The sequence below is a fragment of the Schistocerca serialis genome, chromosome 1 (genome assembly GCF_023864345.2).
Source record: "Schistocerca serialis cubense isolate TAMUIC-IGC-003099 chromosome 1, iqSchSeri2.2, whole genome shotgun sequence".
NCBI classification, from domain to species: domain Eukaryota; kingdom Metazoa; phylum Arthropoda; class Insecta; order Orthoptera; family Acrididae; genus Schistocerca; species Schistocerca serialis.
This window is the reverse complement of record NC_064638.1, coordinates 761,311,973-761,336,029: the sequence shown is the minus strand read 5'-3', so window position 1 is coordinate 761,336,029 and position 24,057 is coordinate 761,311,973. Positions and strand designations below refer to the sequence as shown.

The window sequence follows — 24,057 nt, the reverse complement described above, 5'->3', positions numbered from 1 at the left end:
ATCCCTTCCTTATATATTCTAATATGTTTTGGCTGTTATTGGGATAAAACTTAGACATCTCTCCACAAACCAACAAAAATAGCAGTAACAAAGGCCATAAAATACAAAAGAAAAGAAAATTCCAAATTGAACACTGACACTAGCATGCAGCTACTCTCTCAAAACCAAATAATGTTAGTAGTTTTTGGTACAACTAATACTACCATTTGTACTTCCCGTGCATGATTAGTTGTAATGTGTGTGTGTGTGTGCATATGTGTGAGTGTCTTTTTGTACATGCTAACTACCCACATGCAATCATGCAATCCAAAGCCCATATATATGCTAACAGGCAATCCACATGCAATCCACACCCAAGGTGGCCAAGTGTAAAGAGACTCATACAACACTGACTTGTCTGAAAGCCCTACACTGTGGTGAATGTCCAGTCCCTTCACCTAAAGGTCACTGCTATCATCACTCGCCTGCAACGAAAATTAAGCAATAAACACAAAAGTGCGTGTGACATGCAAGTAAATTATATAGACAAAAAACAAGCATTAAGAAAAGCTCACAACAAGATGATTATATACTGGCAGATAAGCTCCATTTTCATAAGCATTGCTGCCCACAAGAAAAACAGGACCAATGTCTGCTTTTTACACAGACAGCACATAAGATGATTTCACAAAATTTTAACATTACACGTAAACCAAGTACATACGTTGATACTTTAAATATCACTGACAGAATTAATGAAGAATGAGCACTATGCAACACTTAGGACAAAAAAAGAATACCCAAATCTATTTAATGTAAGCTAATATTATGCACAAACAATGAAGATTTTGCTGAATATACATATCCCTTGGTTTATCAGCACAAATAAAAATAATGTGTCCATAAATAAATAATGCTGGACTTATGGGCAATTAATAGATATTCAGTTCCAATTAGTACATTCAGACACTATATACTATCTACTAGCAGTAACTTATTTTTCTGTGATTGTCAGATTTGTTTTAAGTTTACATAGATCATTTTTAATCTTCCTCCTGAACAGGGCAGATGTAAAGGTAACCTGAAGCTTTGTGTCAATCTGTATTCAGGAGATAAAGCTGCGGGCTGCAGACGGACAAAGCATGTGAAAAGTAAATCTGTCACTTCCAAGCACACAACAAAGAATGAAAATAGAAAGATTTTTTCATTAGATATAATATTTTCCAAACACTATTTGTATGCCTGAACTACTTGCTACTGTTTCTATTTCCTGCATTTTCCAACAGCTGTTTATTTATGAGGTTCATCCAGAATGGAAGCCTCACATTTTGTGTCTTCGACAATTTTTTTATTTCACATAATGAAACTTACACACTGATGATGTGTTCAACACTGGAAGATGAAACATTCGGCAGGGAATTGTGCCCCTGACCACTAGCTAATGCCCATAAAACAAAAATCACAACATACTTACTGTCTTTCAACATAGTTGCTCATTCCTTGTGATAATTCTACTGATTGATATATGTCAGTAAGAACCAATTACCTGACCCATTTTTCAACGTAATATTCTAGTTCTATGGCCCTCCCAAGCGAGTCCAAGGAAGTGTATGTGCTGCTGGTATTTGCCCTTGTTCTGGACATGGAGCCATTTCTTCAATGTGCATGTCATCTCCTCGTCATCCTCAGAATGTCTTTCATGGATGCTATCCTTTAATGGCCTAAACAAGTGAAAGTTCCAGGGAGATAGGTCAGTGCTATAGAGGGGAAACACTATTCAACTTTGTTTCATTATATGTTCAGAAGTCCTCATAAACTTGTGTGAGGCCGATCATGTTGAATCTTAATATCCCCTGTGTTGTTATAAAAAAGAAGCCACTGGAAACACTTCTTGAGGTGCTTGGTGTGTTCATTTAGCCTCCAAATTAATGGTAATGCCTCTTGGTATCATATTGATGAGCATCACGCCCTCACGGTCTAACACACAGTCATCATAATCTTGCCAGCAGAAGCAGTTGCTTTGAATTTTTTCTTCTGTTGAGAGAGATGATCCCACTCCATCAAATGTCTCTTTGTTTTGGGCTCAAGGTGGTGAACCGAGGTTTCATCACCTGTCACGATCTGGGACAGAAAGTTTTCCCCTTCAGCTACAAAATATTGCAACAACTCGGAACAAACGTCTTTTCTGTGGCATTTGTGTGCCCTTCTTGCATACACTTTTGAATATCCAAGAGTTCAGATAATTACATTCACACTTCCTTTGTCGAATGCTGAGTCTTAAGGTGTCGGTACTTGTAAATGAGAACAGCATGCTGCAATATTTCAGGTCTGACGGCTGTAGATGGTCTTGCTCACTGATAATCACTTAGCTCCATCAAACCACCTTCTGATGGCCTCCACCTATGTACACAGTTACCAACTGTACTCCCGCAGACTGCAGATGCTCCACAGGCTTCACACAAAACTTGGTGAATATTCCCCACAATGTCTTGCTCCTTTATAAGATGTCAGTAATGACACACTGCTTGTAATATGCATCACTTTCAGACATCATTTAGACACATTGCTGGAGCTATGCTATTTGTTGGAGGGAACTGAAATTTTGCGCATGCATGCTGAAAAATTCCAAGAATTCACACCTAACTATCTTACAACCCCCCTCCCTCTCTCTGAGTGGAACCATTGTCAAAATGATTACTTTTGCAAATGCCAATTTTGTGTAATTACTATAATCTTTACTCTTTAAAATCATTAATTACAGCGTAATGTATCTAGCTTTCATATCTAGTAATTTACTGATCATATGTATGACTTAAATTGTCTGGATCATGACATGACCAGTGATCTACACTACATAAACAAGCCACTAGAAATGCCATTTGAAGTTCTTCATGTGAATAATAATCCAGAAAGGTGGCTTGATGGATTGAGTAGGACCAGGTGAAGCAAATACGGCAGAAGGTGTCAGGGTTCTGGAGGAATGTGGATATGATGTCACCCTCGATCCAGATCACGAAGATGTCGTCAACAAACATGAAACAGGTGATGGGTTTGGGATCCTGGGTGTTTAGGAAGGATTTCTCTAAATGGCCCATGAATAGTTTGGCATAGGATGGTGCCATGAGGGTGCCCGAAGCTGTATCCCAGATTTGTATGTAGGTAATGCCTTCAAAGGAGAAGTAATGGTGGATGAGGATATAGTTGGTTATGATGAATAGGAAGGAGGTGGTTGGTTTGGAATCCTTTGGGCATTGGCAAGGGTAGTGTTCAATAGTGGAAGGGCGATGGACCTTAGGGATGTTAGTTTAAAGGGAGGTGGCATCAACAGTGACGAGCAGGCCACTGTGTGGTAAAGGGACATGAACTGTGGAGAGTCGGTGGGAAAATGGTTGGTATCTTTTATGTAGGAGAGTACATTGCAGCTAATAGGTTCAAGTTGTTGGTCTATGACAGCAGAGATTCTCGCAGTGCGGGCACAGTAACCAGCCACAATGGTGCGTCCTGAGTGGTTGGGTTTAAGAACTTTAGAAAGCACGTAGAAGGTAGGAGTGCGCGGAATGGTAAGAGGTGAGGAGAGAGATGGACTCTGGGGAGAGGTTCTGGGAAGGGCCTAAGAATTTGAGTAGGGACTGGAGATCCTGCTGGATTTCTGGAACAGGGTCACATTAACAGGGCTATAGGTGGATGGTTATGCCAGGTAATTCTTGTAGTTCAAAACAACAGTGGTGGAGCCTTTGTCAGCACGTAGGATTATAGGGTCGGGATCAGCTTTTAGGTCAGGTTAGGTTGTTTTGGGGAAGGAGGGCCAGACAGCGAGGTCATCGGTCTTATTGGATTAGGGAAGGATGGGGAAGGAAGTCGGCCGTGCCCTTTGAAAGGAACCATCCCAGCATTTGCCTGGAGTGATTTAGGGAAATCACGGAAAACCTAAATCAGGAAGGCCGAACGCAGGATTGAACCGTCATCCCCCCGAATGCGAGTGCAGTGTCTAACCACTGCGCCACCTCGCTCGGTCAATTTTTAGGTGGTGGACTGTGGTTTATTCTGTAGATGTAAGGTGGGGTTTGCATGTTGAGGGATTTGGGGAATGATGGTGAGGCAAGGTTCGAGGTTAAGAAATTCTCGAAAGTTAACAGGGAGTGATTTGGGGGGCAGCAGGGATAGATCACAGTTGGATGGAGGAGTGAACTGAGTCAGGCAGGGTTCAACATTGGTCTTTGGTTGAATTTGAGAGGTAGTGTTGGTGGCAAAATAGTGTTTCCACTGCAGGGACCGGGAAAAGGAGAGAAGGTCTTTAACAAGTCCTGCCTGACTGAATTTGGGAGTGGGAGAAAAGATGAGGCCTTTTAAAGGACTGATACTTCTATGGGGCTAAGACTGTTGGAGGAAAGGTTCATGACTGTGTCGCTCTAGTTCCTGGAGGGCGAGAGGTTCAATGTGTGTTATGTTTCTGGATCCCATAACACACAATACGTTGAAAGAAATAGGTACGTGTTTTGTGATTTTCATTTTATGGGCATCAGGCAATGGTCCAAGACACATTTCTCTGCCTAATGTTTCATCTTCCAGTTCTAGAGACACCACCAGTGGCTACAATGACTTAGAAAGTAGTTACAGTCTCAAACAAGTTCAGCAAGCCATACTGTTTGCATGTATCCAGACAACTGACAGTTAATGACACCAGCAGACTGCTGTGTAAGGGCGCAGAGTTGATTGGGGGGGGGGGGGGGGGGGGCATGTGGCTTGTAGTACGCACACACGCTTGACCACATGTGCAGTGGCAAATGGCAGATATAGGTCCTCTGAAGTTTCCAAATATTCACACACCTTTCTTATTGGTTCAAACACATGTGGTCAAACATACGTAGGAACTACAAATAGAAGCATTGACACCCACCTTAAATCACAAGAGCTATTGTCACCTGAGCTCAATTCCAAGCAGAAAGCAGCAGCTTACTGAAGCACTGTAAGTGGAAGCAGGAAGTGGCAAATGAAAACCTGTCGATGTTCTTCTCCTGATCCTGACAGGTTCTAAGGCTTAAACGAAGTAATGTCACATAGCAATTTGGAGCTTGCAAAATCATGGAGTTGGCTGGTGGCATTTGAGAGGCATAGAAGCTGTGAGCCCCCTGGGTTGGAGGTGGTGTTTCCATAGTGTACTTCAGAAGTCAGGGAAAGTGATTCTTCAAGGTCAACAGAGTAATTACTTGAATTACGGAAGACTGTGAGAATCTGGAAGTGCATTCCCATAATTGAGTTGAGTCATTCTGGATTTGTATGTGAGTGTTGCTGCTGAACGAAAGTGCTGGAGCTGAACAGGCAGAGACCTCAAATTAGGCTGAGGTTACAGAACTAAGCATTTAGTTGCATGGTGGTGTTTAGTGTATGAGAAAGAGGTGGCACAAAGTTGTGTTTTCTGTAATATAGAAAATTTTATGACATCGAAAAGAGAAAAACATAAAAAGATTTAAATGGACGAAAATGTGTTATTACTCAGCTGATGTTACATTTTCATATTAGGGATTAAATTACATCAATTAAAACACAAGAATCATTCAATTACCTTTTGAGACTATAATAGCAGTGATACATTGGTGAAGAGTAACTGATGAACATGCTGAAGAAGATGGTGAAATGTTTTACAGATTGTCGACCGTCTTCCCATCAAGCACATTTTACTTTCAGAACTAGTATACCTTCTCCCGGACATAAGATGTTTTTTCTTGGATTGTCTGTACTATTTTCAACTGTCATTTTAGAAAGTATGTTTCACACATAAAAATCAAACAATGAAGAATCTAGGATGGAATAATAACAAGATGGAAAGGAGAGATAACTACTCGACACATAGAAGAGATAGAAGAGGCACTGGGTCACTGACAGGCACAATGAACATGACTTCTACAAATACTCAGCTTTCTGACAAGTCCTTTGCCAGATGTAGAAAACTCTCTCACATTCACATAAGCACAACTCACACACACATTGCCACTGTTGTCTCCTGGCAACCTGAAACAACAGTGCCCATGTGTGTGTGAGTTGTGCTTATGTGAAAATGGTCGAGTTTTCTATGTCTAACAGAAGACTTAGGCTGAAAACTGAATATTTCTGGCAATAATTGTCATTGTGCCTCTCTGAGACTCGACACCACCTTTATGTGGGGACTAGCATTTTTTTCCTTTCTTTTTTTTTAAAAAAACTATATGCTGTTTCTAGAATGATAATTTGTTTGAAACACATTAACACAATCAAAAGGAGATTTGGCTCTACATTTTGGCTACTCTAGGCTACTTTTGTCTAAAGTATTGCCATACTTAATCATGAAGATCAATTAATCTTATGATGTAAAATAATTTTACCTTTTTTAATTACTAACCTTCGAGTAGAAGTTATGGCCTCTGTATCTTGATAGTGCAAAGCAACTGAAAAAGTTCCTACAGCGAATACGATTCTGTTGCTTTCTCAAAACTGCCCCAAGTGTTATTATGATGACAATGAAGAGCATGCTCACCACAAGTGCAGCTGTAACATTTTTGTTAAATGTCAGTATAATTAGTTTTATATCCATTTAATAATTAGATTGCAAAGTTGATCAATCAGCGGTTATAAGATAAATATGAAGTTCTTGTACAAATGACACTGAAGTTTCTCTGTGTGTTGTTGTTATCTTTTTCTATGATACGTTTATAAAAAATTAACACAATAAATATGTAACACTTAGCGCACAGTTGGCAAGTTGCAAGAAAATCATTATCAAGATCATCATTCATTAGCAGTAATCTGTTAGCCTCCAGTCTGCAGCCACACAATCTGTTGAATAACAATGTAGATAGCACCACAAATTATAACTGCACAAAATTTGAACTTCCTTATTTGATTGCAATACACAGTGACAACACTGCAGTTTGCCAGTTTCCTGATCATGTGCAATATAGTTAGTGCCCTCCTGATCTACAGAATATAGACTCAATTTAAAAAAAAAAAATCTCCCTTCCAATTAGGAGTATCGTCAAGTCTTTTTTTAACAGAAGAAGAGGAGGAGGAGGAAAAGAAGAGCTAATTGCTACCTGTCAGGCTCACAGTTCTTCCTTCTCACAAAAGTGGCATAAGGGTTGGTGCAAATGAGATGAATCACAAATACACATATACCTTGAGCTGGTCTTTCAATGGGATGATCACTAATGTTTACTGTAGCAATCTACAAAAAATCTACTCACCAATTGACGGCAGGATAAAACACACACACACACACACACACACACACACACAAAATGATTTAACTTTTACAAGCTTTCAGAGCCAGTGGCTTCTTCTTCTGGCAAAAGAGTTGAAGGGAAGAAAGTGGAATGAAGGGAAAGGACTGGAGAGGTTTAGGGAAATGGGTACAGTTCAGTAAAGTTACCCAGAACCCTGGGTCAGGAGAGACTTACCGGACAGGATGAGAAGGAAAGACTAATTGTTGGGGACTGCACTGGATGAGATTTGAAAACCTGAGAGTTCAAAGGTGGAAGACAGGGTAATATGCAAGACAGAGATTACTACTAAAACATTGTATTGTCACTAATTTGACATGTAACATCAAAAATTGATTATTTTCGTTGTTATAAATCTAAATACAAAAATATATTTGATAATGGAAAGTCCTGGATGCAATATGGTCTTGGCTGGGAGATCCAGAGGGGTACCTACAGCCAACAAATCAGAAAGGGTATTCTTCACTGGCACACAATTACCCCTTTTCCTCTGGATGTACTAATATTGTATCTTAAATGAGTTTTTGTTGAATGTAGGTAACTGGATGCGTGTATAGTATGGTGTTACGTGTGTGTTGCATGAAGATAAAATAAGGGAGACAGTGAAATCTGGTACCAACACATAATCACCACTTTTCACTAGCACCAAGGAAGCCTCTTTTCGGGATGTGAACTGATTACCTCAAAATCAGGAGAAGCTGCACAGGAATGCAGTAGAAACCTTGGCTACAGAGGCCGGTTGTTATACAAATAATGAAAGACATAAAGCCAAGAACTCACCTCGTAATAGGTGAATCTCTGACAGTCAACAGCCACAAAAACAAGACTGGAAAATTCTCCAGAACCAACTAATGCAGAAAAATTTGGGGAAACACACAAACACACATTTGCAGGCGTGCACTCAGGAATATATTGTCCCAGCCAACTGCATTCCACCTGCAGCTTTCATTGTATCAAATGGAGAAATGGAGTGGCAAAAGAAGGTGGGGAGGGGCACAGATGGGTGAGAGGAAGACTGGCTGATGGCTGAGGGGGGAGGGGCAAGAAGGTAGAATTATGTATGGCATTGAATATAGTGCAGGAGTGGAATGAGAGAGAGAGAGAGAGAGAGAGAGAGAGAGAGAAAGAGAGAGAGAGAGTCTGAGTATAGAATGAAAGGAGAAAAAGCTGCTTTCACAGGTGACTCTACCTCAGATAGAGTAGGATATGTCTGTAGCAAGATTGTAGTTAGGATGTGGTGGGTAAGTACAAAGGACAGGTTTTATACCTATGCCTTGGAGTTCGTTTGTGGAGACACTTGGAGGATTAGTGGCTTCTATTGACATGGCACAGGGACTCTGTATGTGGACTACATTTGGAGGTCTCAGTATAATGGTTAGGGATTGTTCATCACTGCAGATGTGTCATCCACATATTGGCCAGTTGGTGGTTGGTGAGATTGATATGGACAAAGGCTTTTGTGAAGCCAAGGAAGAGGTGGATGTCAACATTCAGGGAGGTGGTGTGTTGGGCTGACAAGGACAAATTGAAGCAGATAGGAGAGCAGTTATTGCAGCTGTGGAGGAATGAGGATAGTGTTCTAGCCCTGGAAACACATCACAAAGATATCATCAATAAATATGAACCAGAGAAGGGGTTTAGAACAATGAGTGGCAGGCTGCAATGTTTACATATTTTTGCCAACAAGATTTTGGATTCAACAGTGTGAACCTTGCTTCAACAAGACAGTAACATCCTCTAGATTGCACATTCACAGGTTGGCATACGATTATGACATGTGGGATCTCATTGAAGTGCCACAAACTTATGTGTATGTCTGGTCCCAGGGGAGAAGTAGCTACAAATATAAAAATAATAAATTACTATTATAAGTTATTACTAGGCAGAGTGCATGTCTATTATACAGTATATCCTAAATGCTAGTTCATAAGTTTACCTGTGTTTATACCACCACTAGAGACGTCATGATGTGCTGCATGATCATGGATTATTTGACATATTGCTGGTAAATTCCATCCAATAGTAACATCACATTCATTTTGCTGTGAAAAAAGTAAAACAAATACTATAATAAATCACACTAATAACATCACATTGTATAAATTTACTTTCAACAAAATAATATCCAGGGAAAGAGAAAAGTGAATGTGGTTGTTTTATATAATAGCCACAATAATTAAAACTGCTGCAGCAAGATTTAGCAATCATCCCAGAAATGACGAGCAATTGGAATGTCTAACCATTTGGCGGAGCTGAAAGTTGTAAATTGTAAGATACCACAGAGGCTTGCATGTTTTCTATTTGTAAGGTTCAGAACCAAAAATACTAGCTTCATCCAATTTTCCTTTTATTTTCTGGGATGAATGAGCCTATTGTTTATAGTTGCATGAATAACCGAACTTTATTTAGAAAAGAAAAACAATTTGCTTCTAGTTTCAGTGGTTAGCAGTTATCCTTTGAATACGATGATTTGAAAACAGGTTTAGGCAAACACAAGAATTATTCCAGAAACTGAGGAAATAAACCTCAGAAGACAATACTGATTATGAACAAACAAAACAAAGAAATAAAAGTTCATAAGTGACATGAATGTATGTAACAACTAACCAATTCAGCAAATAATATTAAAAGTGAAATTTTACTCCCAACAAGGAAGAAATATCACACACAATAATTGACCCAGAAGAAATTAACAACACACTTGCATATACAAAGAAAACATTATTCAGTAAAAGACAAAAGCCTCTCTGAAACAACATGACTACAGCACAGGACATATTTATTTTGTCATATCACAAGCACAGCAGATAATGATAATGGAGACACCAGCGACAGAACACAAGAAAAAACTGGAAGCATATTTGATGCTACAATACAAAGACTAAACACAACGTTCACATGCAGCCTCTGGCTCCTGCAAACATACATTTAGTTTTCAGGTTTTCAGTGTGAGAGGACATGCAACACTCCCATTGTTTCCACTTGAGGGTACAATGAAGAATAAAGTAGTTTGTGTCAAATTGTGTTTACTGAACTACCAAACACCACTGCCAGCCCACACACTACACCATAGCTATCTGTGGAGATTGTACAGAATCTGTTGGCTCATTGTGGTGCCATATACTACCTGCTTTGAACAAGGGGCAGTCTGCTCTGCACCAATATAGTTGTGCACTGTGTATTGAACAGGGCACCTAGAAATGATGGAGAGGCTTCATCCCACCGTTGCCCTCAGTGGTTCACAACCCCACAACAGGCCACAGCAGTCCACCCGCCCCACCGCTGCCCCACACTGAACACAAGGTTATTGTGTGGTTCGGGCTGCAGAGGACCCCCTCCCCCAGGAATGTCTCATACGAGAAGAGTAAACCCCAAATGTTGGCATGGTAGAGTAATTGTGGTGTATGCGTACTTGGAGACAGTGTTTGCACAGCAATCGCCAACATAGTGTAACTGAGACGGAATAAGGGGAATCAGCCAGCATTCGGCAAGGCAGATGGAAAACTGCCTTAAAAATCGTCCACAGGCCGGCCGGCACACTGGACCTGGACACTAATCTGCTGGGCGGATTCGTGTCAGGGACCAGCACGCCTTCCCGCTTGGGAAGCAGCATGTTAGACTGCACAGCCAGCTGGGTGGGCACCAATATAGTTACTGAGTTTCCAAAATTATACAGAATGTGTTGCCATTCAGGCTCACTAGAATAGTTACAAAGACAATGCATTATACCACTATAGCTAACAGAAGGGGTGAGAACTCAACACAGATATTAAAATCAAACAGCCTGACCAAGTGCAAAATGAGAAGCTGTCAGGTATGTGACGGAAGAAATTTTTCAAGCAGGCTAATGAGGTACACATTAGTGCAACTGAGACAAATTAATTCAACAATGGAAGGAGTACTAAAGAAGAAAGGTTCATGAAGATGATGTAGACTAGAATATTATACATAGATCATTGAAACACTGAATCATGTAGGCAGATATAAGCACAGGATAGCAAGGGATGTCAAATAACCGATAACTTTAGGTGCAGAAAAATCAAACATTTAACCAACAGAAGTTCTAATAAAAGGCAGGCTGCAATGTTTACACATTTTTTGCCAACAAGATTTTGGATTCAACAGTGTGAACCTTGCTTCAACAAGACAGTAACATCTTGTGTAATATCAACCAGCCGGTTGTTGTGGCCGAGCGGTTCTAAGCGCTTCAGTCCGGAACCGTGCTACTGCTACGGTTGCAGGTTCGAATCCTGCCTCGGGCATGGATGTGTGTGATGTCCTTAGGTTAGTTAGGTTTAAGTAGTTCTAGGTCTAGGGGACTGATGACCTCAGATGTTAAGTCCCATAGTGCTTGGAGCCACTTCAACCGTATCAACCGATGTATAACTCAAAACAGAGTTACCAGTACAGCACTCTTAAATGTCACTTTTCATGGTATTAAAAGGTTAACTACAGCATTCTGATGGTGCTAATCCACAAAATATACTTGATTTAATCAGTTGCTGAAATTTTTGCAGTTTGCTCATTTTAGGAATGTATGTGTGATACTGGACTAAATGAGATCTTACATATTTCTTCAAGCATATACATGCAATCATTATTGTCATGAGTAATTGAGGTGATTTCCTTCTTTCTTCTGAAGGCAACTACAGAAACTATATAAAATCTAAATTAAAACTGACAGAGCAAGTTCTGAATCTGTCCTGTCTGAATGAACTTATCACACTTGTACTGTACCACACAATGGAAAATCCAGGATGGAATGTAACAATATTTAGAGAAGGAAAGTTGCTACTCACCATATAGCGGAGATGCTGACTCAAAGATAGGCACAGCAAAAAGATTTTCACACTTAAAGCTTTCGGCCAATGGTCTTTGTCGACGATAGACACACATACGTACATACACACACTCACACAAATGCAACTCACAGACACGACTGCAGTCTCCGGCAACTGAGAGAGTGTGTGGGTACGTATGTGTGTCTATTGTTGACAAAGGCCACTGGCTGATAGATTTAAGTGTGAAAATCGTTTTGTTCTGCCTATCTACAACTCAGCATCTCCACTATATGGTGAGCAGCAGCTTTCTTTCTCAGAATATTGTATTGTATCACCTTATTCAAAGCTGCCAAATAGCTATATGTGACAAGATTATTGACCAAATACAGATAATCAAGTAGTAGAGCTGAAAATATATTTCCGTTGCCTACATAAGATTTTTGTGCCATTAGAATGGAAATGTGAGAGAATTTCTGGCTAATGAGGAAATAAGTGCATGAAAATTGACAAGAGGTTATAGGATTGGAACAGAACAGAAAATGGCAACATAAATAGCAAACTGCCTGTCTCAATTACTCATCAGTAGTCCATAGTACCTAATGCAAATATTCAGTACCTTTGCAACTGTTGTAATGCTGCAAAAACAAATTTAATCAGAATAACATCCATTTTCATTCATCAACTAAAATCATATTTCATCGCCATCCAAAAAAGATTTCAGATCTAGAACTGATCATTTTAGTTTGTTTTAACAGTCTTACCAACAATCCTCATGTATCTGCACAATGGTTTGCTTAAATTGATCAAACTGCAAACTGTAAAATTAAATACCATATTTTACGGACTGTAAGATGCACTTATTTCATAGAAGAACTTCCTCCAAAACTAAGGTACATCTTATATTTGGAATTAATATAAAAATGTCCAGTGTTTGATTTAATACTCCCACCAGTCTTAAAAATGGCCATATATTCGATGTCGGGAGAAACCTATCTCTATCTGGCAAAATTGGATTCAACTAACAGCAGCAGTGCACCGATGCGACGAACATGAGTTGCGGCGATTCATAAGCTTGCTAACACTGTCTGCATCCCACTCTGCCATTACAAACCAAGACTAATGTCTAGCCTACAATACATCATTGCAGTCTATGATGCCAGTGAACTTTAATTGAAATAGATTTGTGTTATACTTGAATTGAGAGTGATTTGTGTAATCGGTTACAGCAGAAAATATTTGTTAGTACCTACTTTCGAAATATAAAAAATAACAAGTATTCATATGACATGAGCTGTAAACTGAATGTGGAAACAGAGCAGCTGAGTGGAATTATAGCCCCCAACCAACAGAAAAAGAAAACACTCATGATCAACATGCCATTAAAGAAGAACTGAAAAAAATGAAGAAGACTAAAAGTGGAAATAGATGACTGAATGCAAAATAGTCAAAACTACAGGATGACATATTGAAATGGATTCAAGAACATCATCAAAATGGCACTGGAATTATAACAAAAATGATTCAAATACACGCTCATAAGTTGGTGCTGCAGTGGTACTTGATTGACTTTAAGGATGGAGTTAGTTGGTGCTACAGGTTTATGAAGCATCATAAAGCTCAAATGAAGATTTTTGGGGATTTTAAAGGTCAGTTTGGTTTCATAAACTAAGAATTTTTTCAGTCTGGGCTTATAATCTAATAATAAAAACAGTAAATAAAAATGTTACTTTTTAAAAATAAACTGCTTAAAAATTAAGGTGAGTCTTATAGTCCGTACCTTCTTATAGCTCATAAAATATTGTAGACAGAATGGCTACCAAAAAGTTACCTTCAGTAGGTGAAATTCGAAGTACTGACAATATACATATCTAGACTTACCTTCATGAGATGAAATTTGAAGTACTGACAATACAGATATCTAAAAGAAGAGGAGATGATACTTAGATTTTTAAACTATTAGCTCCTCCCTCTTAGAGGAAAATGGGAAAGGGAAGTGAGGTCATTCAAAGCCCAAATTCAAAGGGTTCCACGAGTTGTGAGGCTGAGGGCAGACATCATAGGGACTTTAAACACACTGAAGCTGTGCAGGACTGTTTACAGAAAATGCTTTAGATAGTACATTTGTAAGCACTGTACCATCTTTAGTCCAGAGACAATAGAAGGGCGGAATAAGTAAAGATGGATTAAGGCAAAGAGAAATGAAAAGTGCATTTAAGAAATAGGAGGAGAGGAGAGGGAAGTGAAGATGTTGTTGTTGGTCTTCAGCCTGAAGAATTATTTGATGGACTCTCCAAACTGCTTTATACAGTGCTAGCCTCATCATCTCCAAAAACTACTGCAGCCCATGTACATTTGGAACTGCTAACTGCATTCATCCCTTTGTCTTCCTGAAAATTTTTTACCCCCCCCCCCCCCCATCCCACCTGCTTCCCTCCATAAACAACACAATTCCTTCATGTCTCCCGCTGCGGCCTATCTACCAATATCTTCTTTTAATCCAGTTGTGATATAAATACCTTTTCTCCCCAATTTGATACAGTAAATCCACATTAGTTACTTCCTCTATCTGTCTGATCTTTGGTGTTCTTCTGCAGCATAATGTTTCAACAACCTTCATTGTCTTCTTATTTGAATTGCTTATTGCCCATGTTTCACTTCCAGACAAGTCCACACTTCAGGCAAATATCTTTTAAGGAAGACTTCCTAGCACTTAAATTTATATTATATCAGATGCTTACAAATTTATCTTTTCCAAAAATGACTTTTGTGCTAGAACTAGTTTGCATTTTATTCTTCTAACCCAAATCCTCTGGAATAATGAGAGGATATGAACATTATTTTCTCTGAGCTGCTTAAACAAGCAATAATTCATTTCCTCAAGAGGCAGTTTCAGTACTCTCTACACATCTCTTTTTCAAAACTGTAGCTACAGTTCCAACCCAAAAAATTGGTCTCATGATCTATTTCAAAGACTGGGATTGATACAAAACATTGTATTGAATTTGATATCAGACCATTGTTACCTACCATGACTATACCAGAGCTGCAGATCAGTATTATATAAGAGACTCTTTAATAATATGATTAAATGAATGCCACATGTGCAAAGCTGCACTCTTTCAGCCACAGCATTAGAAACTATTACAGAAACCATAAATGAAAATAATGTGTGCATGTTATGAGACTTTGTATTTTCGAAAATCTTATGCATTTTTCAATAGGCGCCATGTCACTTTTTGGACAGCTTGTCGAATAGGCTTTTTCATGTTTCATATTTTGGTATAAAACTCATCCATTTCAAATAATAGACAGACATCTGAAATCTCAAAAATGATTGTACCATCTGCATTATTTAGAGTATCTCTTTCTACGGAATTGAACACAGCAGTTTTGTGTTTGGATTTGTTTCTAATTTGTGCCATAAAAGGCTTCAAAACAAATAAGTGTGTTAGTCTGTAGGGCCAGAACTGCACCTTGCAGAGGTTTTAATGAGTTTTGGAAGAGAGCTAGATATGGTTCAGTGACTTTGTCTCAGAAAATGGACTGCTGGAGACATTAATCCTCTCCTAAAGAAATGTAATAATAACTGAGTCATGACATTCTCAAAAAACTGTAAAATATGCAATTCCAAATACATTCATATTGAATAAAAGCTGGTTACCACCATCAAAGAGTTCAGAAACTCATAGTCTTATTCGCCCATTAGTTTGTGGGTTAATGAAACACGTACAGAATCCAAATATCTTAAGTTTAGTTGGACACTAATGTTGATACGGTGGAAAAGGGCGGAGGAACGGGTACCAGTCAATATCTGATTACACGTAGGTGTAATGGGCTCAGAAACGTTGGGAACTGCTTACTTTAAAAGAATGCGAGATGGCGTTATCATGTAGTAGCATCACTTCACGCTGTCTTCCTAGTCGTTGTTATTGGATCGTCTCCGTTTTGACAGTACATGTAAGCAGTGATGGTCACACTTCAGGGAAGCAATTCATAGAACATCACACCATCGCTGTTCCATCAGATGCATAACATCTTTAGGGGAAGCGCGCCAGTCTTTGTACGGGCAGTTGCTGCTTTGCTTGGGCTCAAGCATTTCTTTCTTTTCTTTATGTAAGCATAAAGACACCATTTCTCGTCACCTATAACGATATAGGATAGGATCGGTTGGTGTTGTTCATGAGCCAATTGACGACGAGCAAGCAGAGATGCACACATCCACTGATTTTTGTGATTTTGGCTAGAGCATGCAGTACCCAAGCAGCCGATTTTTGAACCTTCCCCATAGCAATCAAATGTCACATGACGGTGGAATGATCACAGTTTGTCATATTTGTCAGTTCTTTAGCTAGAACTCGAGTACACTGACGTGAATCATTGTGGATTAATGCGTTCATCAAACGCCGAAGGTCCTCCTGGACATGGAGAGTCACTAATGTCAAAACGATCCTCCTTATAACGAGAAAACCATTTTCTTGCCGTCGTTATCGCTGATACTTAGGCTGGTGCATTATCATGGTGAAAGAGCACATTTTTGTCCGACAATCTCGATCTTCTTCAGCCAACACCAGTTTCAAACGATCCAACAATGAAGCGTAATAAGGTCCAGTTATGGTTCTGCCTTTTATCCAAGTAATCTATGAGAATTATTCCTTGGGAATCCCAAACGACACTGGCCACCGCCTTGCAGGCTGACAAAATGGTCTTTGGCTGTGCACTTTCACCACGCCTTTGTCCATTGTTTGACTACTGGTGTGTAATAATGGATCAAGGTGCCATCAACGGTCACATATCGGCGCAAAACGTCTTGCTGGTTACGATTAAGCATCACCCACCTCGCACACAGCTTCTTCATAGCCAATTCTCCGTGCAGGTTATGATGCACTCGTTCAGTTGAGATTACTACAGTCCAAGCAATCTCAGGAATTTTTATTTGGTGGTCTTGCATTACTATATCTTCGATTTTGTCAATGATTTCCTTTGTGGTGACAGGAGCGCGCTTCGTCTTCGGCGCTTGTCCAACAAAAGTTTAAATTCATTAATCCAAAAGTAAATGGTCTTCGGTGATAGTGCAGAATCCCCATGTACTTCACGCCACTCAGGTCTGATCTGTGCGGCAGTCCAAACCTACAAATGAACATGCTTAACAGCAGTATGCAACAGTTTTCTCCATTTTCAATCGCAGTCTACACGCTGACCAACTCAGACGGCGTCAACAACGAATATAGTTGAAATTCTTTATACAATCCTTGGAATAAGCAAGCTTTCCAACCATGAAGGCACAATAAAGATGTTCCATTCCTTTACGAAGATTTACAAGACTTATCAAACCACCCTCGTACTTAAGTCAGCGTTTTTCAGTGATTACATTGAATTACTGAATTTCAATTCTCTGAAGTCTGCAAAATATCCACCTAAAGATGTTATTATCTCGTCATTACATTTAAAATCCAAATACGAACTTATTTAGATCAGGGAAATGATACACTCCAGCCAGTGCAAACCGTTGATAAGGGCAGATGTACCAACCACTCGAGCTTCAAATCCATCGGCGCCAACGCACTTTCTATCTTTTATTCTCTTTGTGAAAACCCCCTCTCCTCTTTCTTTCACAATCACAGACTTAGTGTCAAATGAAACCGGCTTCGCCATTTTTTATGCTGGGTGGCCATCGATTTCACAAACTCTTTTCATTGCTGTTTCGACAAATTCCCAATCGGCATCCCATAATCTACTTTCATGGAGTTCTGGCGTGCAAGATTCATTGATGTTTCTGATACAACCTCCACAACTGGCAAAGAACACAGGAAGTTCACTCCCTCTAAAGAGTCCATTATTTTTGTACGACACTGCCGATAAAATGGGGCTGTTCAGCAGGAGTAGATCTTATCACTTTGAAACTGTATCCAAGCCATTTTCGAAGTCGAATGTGGATTTGCTGTATCGCTTAAGAATACTGCTGGAATAGTTCCTATGAAAAAGGAACGGCCAATTTATTTCCTCATTCTTGCCCCAATCCCCTCTTGCGCTCAGGACCTCATCGCAAAGGGAGCGTTAAAACTGAATCTTCTTTCCTTCCGATATCTTGTACTGTTTTCGAAAAAGAGAGAAGAAAAATCACTGTTATCCAGTGAACACTACGCGTGACACCGAATCCATAGACCTGCGATTCGTTGAGTGCCAGTTCTACGATCCGTACATGCTTCTGGTAGGGCTCAAAATAGAATCATAGCGTACGTTTTTTTTAGTTTATTGGCTTTCAGGTCGTGCCTATTTAGCCACTAATGGAAAGACGATACGACAACGTAGTGGAGACGATTTTCTTTGTCAGTTAAGACGATACGAACGTACGGACAACACAATAGGCAGTCCACGAGCGGAGAAAAATCGACCGGACCGGGAACCGAACCCGGGCCTCTTCGGTTAGCAATCTGTCGCGCTGACCCCACAGCTACCGAGGCGGACTAGAGCACTAGTCCTATTTGCTTAGAGATATTTACTGTCGTACGCCGACAAAAGATGTAAATAACGATCCGATCGTTCTTTGGTCAAAGTCTTTCCTATTACTGTGCAACACAGACACCAAATGGAGACGGTGAGATAGTTACAGCAACGCATTCCATATTTAGTGTGTTCCAAAGTCATCCGTAACTGTGAATGGTTAACAATAAAGATTACAACTAATTTCGGCCACTGCACTTATCTGTTGTTTACGCACATTGATGTCCGACGTTTGCGTATTAATAGTTCTCACTGAAAATATTGTTAAGATAACAAAAGTGACCGCACATTATTTAAAAAGGTGCTGCCTGATTCTGTTAGGGGCAACTGGTGGAACAAATGACGGTTTTTGGTTCACTGGTGAATACTGATTAAATGCAGCTCTTTTTGGGAAGATTACTTACAAAACGCTATTCCAAAATATTGTTCGATAGTGTAGATTCTGCGGCAGGTCGGGGGATGTATTCAGAGACGAGCAATACGGGTAATACTAAATTTGTTAACACGATCACCAATATTAAAAATTTAACCTCAAATTAAAAATGTAACCTCAAATACGCTAGGAAGGTGCTAATTATCTCGTGGTAATATTACTGAAACCGGTTTCAGAAGTTGCACTATCTCCCGAGACCTCCAAGAAATCGCGTAATAGCAGTTGTTAACATTAAACTAATTACAGCTCGCATAAAGACACGTTGGAAGGCATTGTTCCCACGCCTTGTCAGCGAATGGAACGAAAAAACAAATACCACTGGTATAGTGGGAAGAAACATCTGCCACGATTTTCTCGCTGATTTGCAAACAACATTTATAGTACAAACGTGTCTACAGTATATGGCAAGCACTTGCACTAAACCGCCTCTAACTTTGTCACTTGCAATGCACGCGGAGAAAGCTGTACAAGCGTTCTCCTTCAGAGGAAAGCTTACTAGTTTCCATTGCAAACTGCCACCACTATCGATTAATTGGAGATACGACGAAGTGGCTGTGTTTCATGGCCCGCCAGATCACACATAAATTTCCTGGGCTCTCGTTTGTGGTGCAGCCTGAATTATCCCCAATACTGATGCAACTCGAGACGTATACACACTCGAACAATGTCACGCCCATGCAACCTGTGACACTATTCGACGAGTGAAACAGTGATACGATTTGTGGATGGATGCACTGCATCGCATGCAGGGCACATCGCACATCCGATATAAAGCTGATAGCACTATATCTGTACGACTTGTAACGTAAAGATGTATATTAAATTCTACATTTCTTTAATTTGCTTAATAGACATGACGTCATGAGTAATACCGCAATGGAATGCCAACAAGGACTCGAAATCTTACTGCTGGCTTCTCTACGAAAACAGTGCACTTCTCATTTACTACAGGCATCAGTCGGCCGAAGTGGCCGAGCGGTTCTAGGCGCTAGTCTGGCACCGCGCGACCACTACGGTCGCAGGTTCGAATCCTGCCTCGGGCATGGATGTGTGTGATGTCCTTAGGTTAGTTAGGTTTAAGTAGTTCTAAGTTCTAGGGGACTGATGACCTTAGATGTTAAGTCCCATAGTGCTCAGAGCCATTTGAACCATTAGCCAACAGGCATCAGTAGTAATGGCTCCGGAAGTTCTTCGTATTTCCGACGTTTCATTTTCGGGTCCATAATCCCTTAGTTCAAGCTTCGTTTTTGTAGGATTATGTTGGGTACTAATTTGCGACAGTATGGGAGGAACTATAGTTAGTATCTACCTGATAGCTTCCATTATACTCGCCTTTTGCTCACAGATTAATGACTTTTCACTATAAATCACACAGATCCTTATCATGGATATACTAGGATACGTGACTTGTATTAACTGAATATAAATTGAAAAACTGTGGCCAGCCACTTTTGAAATATTTATTGATGCCTATAAAATAGTTCTCGAGCAACTCCGTGCTCATTTCAGATGGGGCAAAGAGCAGTTAGATCTTTGATTTCGTAACGTGATTCTTGGTAATGGCTTGTGACGGTGATAGAGAATGGTAGTTCGCGTCCACCTGGCGTCTACCGCTTTACGAGTTTATTGGTCACAGATTAATTACTTTTTAGTAGAAATACGATAAATCTGACAGCCCTTCATGGTGACAAACAGTATTCATTACAGAGCCACAAGGTGACCTGCCGAGTAGATGTAGATATCAGGAAAAGTCTGGAATTGCAAACCTTGCTATGCACTAAGTTTCCAACAGATTACAGTAAGGTGAGATTAAGTAATTCTGTCATCCTTCCTCTGAGACGTCGGAGACACCCTACGCGTTCGTGGCTGACTCCGTCTAAGATAACAGGCTGCGTTTGCCCACCAGGAACTTCTCATTCCAGCCGCAAACGTGGTTACATAACCCACAGTAACGTATTTCCTGCGTTTCCTTTTTCAAGCTTTCCGCACAATAACGAATCCACAGATCAGAAACATCGAATGCGCTTGGTCTCTTAGCATACTGTGCGTGGGGACCGTGTGCCACGCAGCTCATTTTTCTCCTTGCAATCTGATGTTTAAACTCAGAATTGCTCTAGATTTCTGCTAAAGTTAGACGTGATACCGGACATCAGCACTATGGATCAGTTCAACCACTCGCTACTCATGCGATTTCCGAAAAATTAAAACAAAAGTTTCAATAATTACATACTGGCTGCAGTATCAGTATTATGTGTTTCTACTGAATTCCGAACGGTTCTAAACGAAAACTCTGTTCACAAGCGCTACATTAGAATTTGAAGGTCAATTTTGTTTCCGTTATTTACATCCACGAAACACGAAATACTCGCCACATGCATCAGCGCAAGACTTCCGTATTTGCACCGACTTTCTGTGGAAAACCTTTTATGAGAAGGTTCAAAGACGCAGGCGACATATTTTCTGTGTCTCTATGAAAGCGAATAACTGAATGGAACGCAGTCCATGCAAACATTACAGCTTCGAAAAACGTCGATCCCAACAGAAAAGAAACAAGATGTTTTAACTGAAGAAGGTACCGATTTACTCAACACTTTTAACGAAAAGGAAACAGCCAGTACCTCAGAAGACTTACTCAATCTATGTTAATTTTTAGCTGGAAATTATAGTTAAGCGTTGCAGAATACGCCCATTTATTCATTCTACGCTCACAGAAAGCAATAAATTAAATTAAAACTAAAAATATAGTTTAAAACGGAACTGAAGTTTTGGGAAAATATATAAAACTTGAAGGTTTGTCGATGGTATTTTTATTCTGATATGTTAGAAACAGCAACGGACTTTCCTCTTCTTTTTGGTAGTGCCCATTCAACCATCCCACCAGCGGAATTACGTCGATACGAAAAACAACGTCCAGTCCCCGAGTGGAGAAATCTCTGATCTGGGCCTCTTTGGTTAGCAATCCGCAGCGCGGACCGCACGGAGGATGCTAAGTTCACCCAACCTAGATATGATGTGACGTCATTATGACGTATATACGCTTTAGTCGATTAACACACCTATCGACTTTTACGAACGTTCGAGATTCTAAACTGTCGTCAGCTAGTGGCTTGTTTTGACACGTGCGATTCTGAAAACAGCTCAGTGTGGTAGCGTATATGTATTTCGCCAAAATAAAAGAGCTGGATATTAATAGAAATATTCCTGACCGTGGCCTTGAAAACACCACGTAAAAAAGTGAAGTCTTCTTATGTCTCGACCAGATTAGATTGTGTGATTGTTGTATTGAATGCTTACGCCGAAAATAATATTTATTTATTATCAACATTTTAGTATGGTTTCATACAATGTTAGTACATATTAGATTGTAGCGGCATACTCTTGCTGACTTTTTTTCTTGATTTATATAGCTGAAAGAGAACTCGTGCAAGTTTGTTAGCTAAGTAATTTATATGTCCATCCCACGATAGTCTTTTATTAACCATGATTCCAAGTAATTTTACACTTGGACAGTTGCCTTAGTGTCCAGTAATGACTGATGTGTAGAATGATTGAATTTCGAACTTAAAAAGAAAAATATGAGGCATTGTTGAAGAAAAATCGTCGACCGGAGATGATATACGAGGGGAAGTGGATTTCTCAATGTAATCTTAACCAAAGGTTAGTGTCTAGTACTGATTGACGTATGAAATGATTGAATGCAGTGTCAAAGCATTCCATGGTGGTAAGCTTTTCTCTCATTAGTCTCTCGAATGGTGAACACATAATTAGAGACGAGCAAACGAAAAACAACGCACAGGACACAAACACAGTACAATACACGATTTAAACGCAAAACACATTTAAACGAATTGCGCAGAGCACAGCGCTACCATGTCACAATCTCTCGAAAGTTCACAAAAGTCGAATAGTCGATATACGGTTTCTATCGTTTTCGATGTAGCGTGTATGCGTCGTAATGACGTCACATCGTATCCAAGTCCGGTGAACTTAGCAACCTCCGGACCGCACACCTACCGAGGCGGACAGGCAAAGGTCTTCGAAGACGAACTGAACGTAATGGATGGCGTCCAGCAACGAAGTTATACTACGAACAACAAGGCAACTAGAACAGGGCTAACGGTCTGTAAATACAGACGATGCTGAGGGAATGAAACGCATAGTAGACGGCAGACTTACTTTTTAGTGGATATAAAAAGCACACGAGAGCGTTGGTGGAGCATATATACACTGAAGCGCCAAAGAAACTTGTATACGCATGTGTATTCAAATACAGAGACATGTAAACAGGCAGAATACGGCGTTGTGGTCAGCAACCTCTACTATAAGACATCAAGGGAATGGCGCTGTCGTTAGATCGGTTACTGCTGCTACAACGGCATGTTATCAAGATTTAAGTGCGTTTGAACGTGATGTTACAGTCGGCGCACGAGCGATGGGACCAGCATCTCTGAGGTAGCGATTAAGTGGAGATCTTCCCGTACGAGCATTTCACGAGTGTACAGTGAATATCAGGAATCCGGTAAAACATCAAAGCTCCGACGTCGCTGCGGCCGGAGAAGGATCCTGCAAGAACGGGACCACAACGACTGAAGAGAATTGTTCAACGTGGCAGAAGTGCAACCCTTCCGCAAATTGCCTGCAGATTTCAATACTGGCCATCAACAAGTGTCAGCGAGAGAACCATTCAATGAAACGTCATCTATATGGGCTTTCGGAGCCGAAGGTTCTCTCGTGTACCCTTGATGACTGCACTACACAAAGGTTTACGCCTCGTCTGGGCCCGTCAACACCGACATTGGACTGGTGATGACTGGAAACAGGTCGGACAAGTCTCGTTTCAAACTGTATAGAATGGACGGAGTGTACGGGTATGGAGACAACCTCGTGAATCCATGGACCCTGCATTGCAGCAGGGAACTGTTCAAGCTGGCGGAGGCTCTGTAATGGTGCGCAGTGTGTGCAGTTGGAGTGATATAGGACCCCTGGAACGTCTAGATACGACTCTGACAGGTGACACGTACGTAAGCATCCGGTCTGATTACCTGCATCCATTCATGTCCATTGTGCGTTCCGACGGACTTGAGAAATTCCAGCAGGACAATGCAACACC

The 24,057-nt window shown here is 40.3% G+C and overlaps 1 protein-coding gene across 6 annotated transcripts in view; it reads right to left on the bottom strand.

Moving 5' to 3' along the window:
* The window catches only part of LOC126482314 (cation-independent mannose-6-phosphate receptor), a 768,212-nt gene that overhangs the window by 13,733 nt on the left and 730,422 nt on the right, over positions 1 to 24,057 (bottom strand). Inside the window, exons 22-23 of one of the 6 annotated variants that reach the window (XM_050106390.1) lie at positions 6,356 to 6,501; positions 394 to 464 (exon numbers count right to left, since the gene is read on the bottom strand). The exons of 2 other annotated variants lie outside the window; for them this stretch is intronic. In XM_050106390.1, coding sequence (XP_049962347.1) covers positions 438 to 464; positions 6,356 to 6,501 — 173 coding nt within the window. In that variant the 3' untranslated portion in view covers positions 394 to 437. Of the gene's footprint in view, positions 1 to 393; positions 465 to 6,355; positions 6,502 to 9,168; positions 9,275 to 24,057 lie in introns of all 6 variants that reach the window. 3 more of the 6 variants (XM_050106364.1, XM_050106409.1, XM_050106358.1) reach the window with 3 other exon arrangements.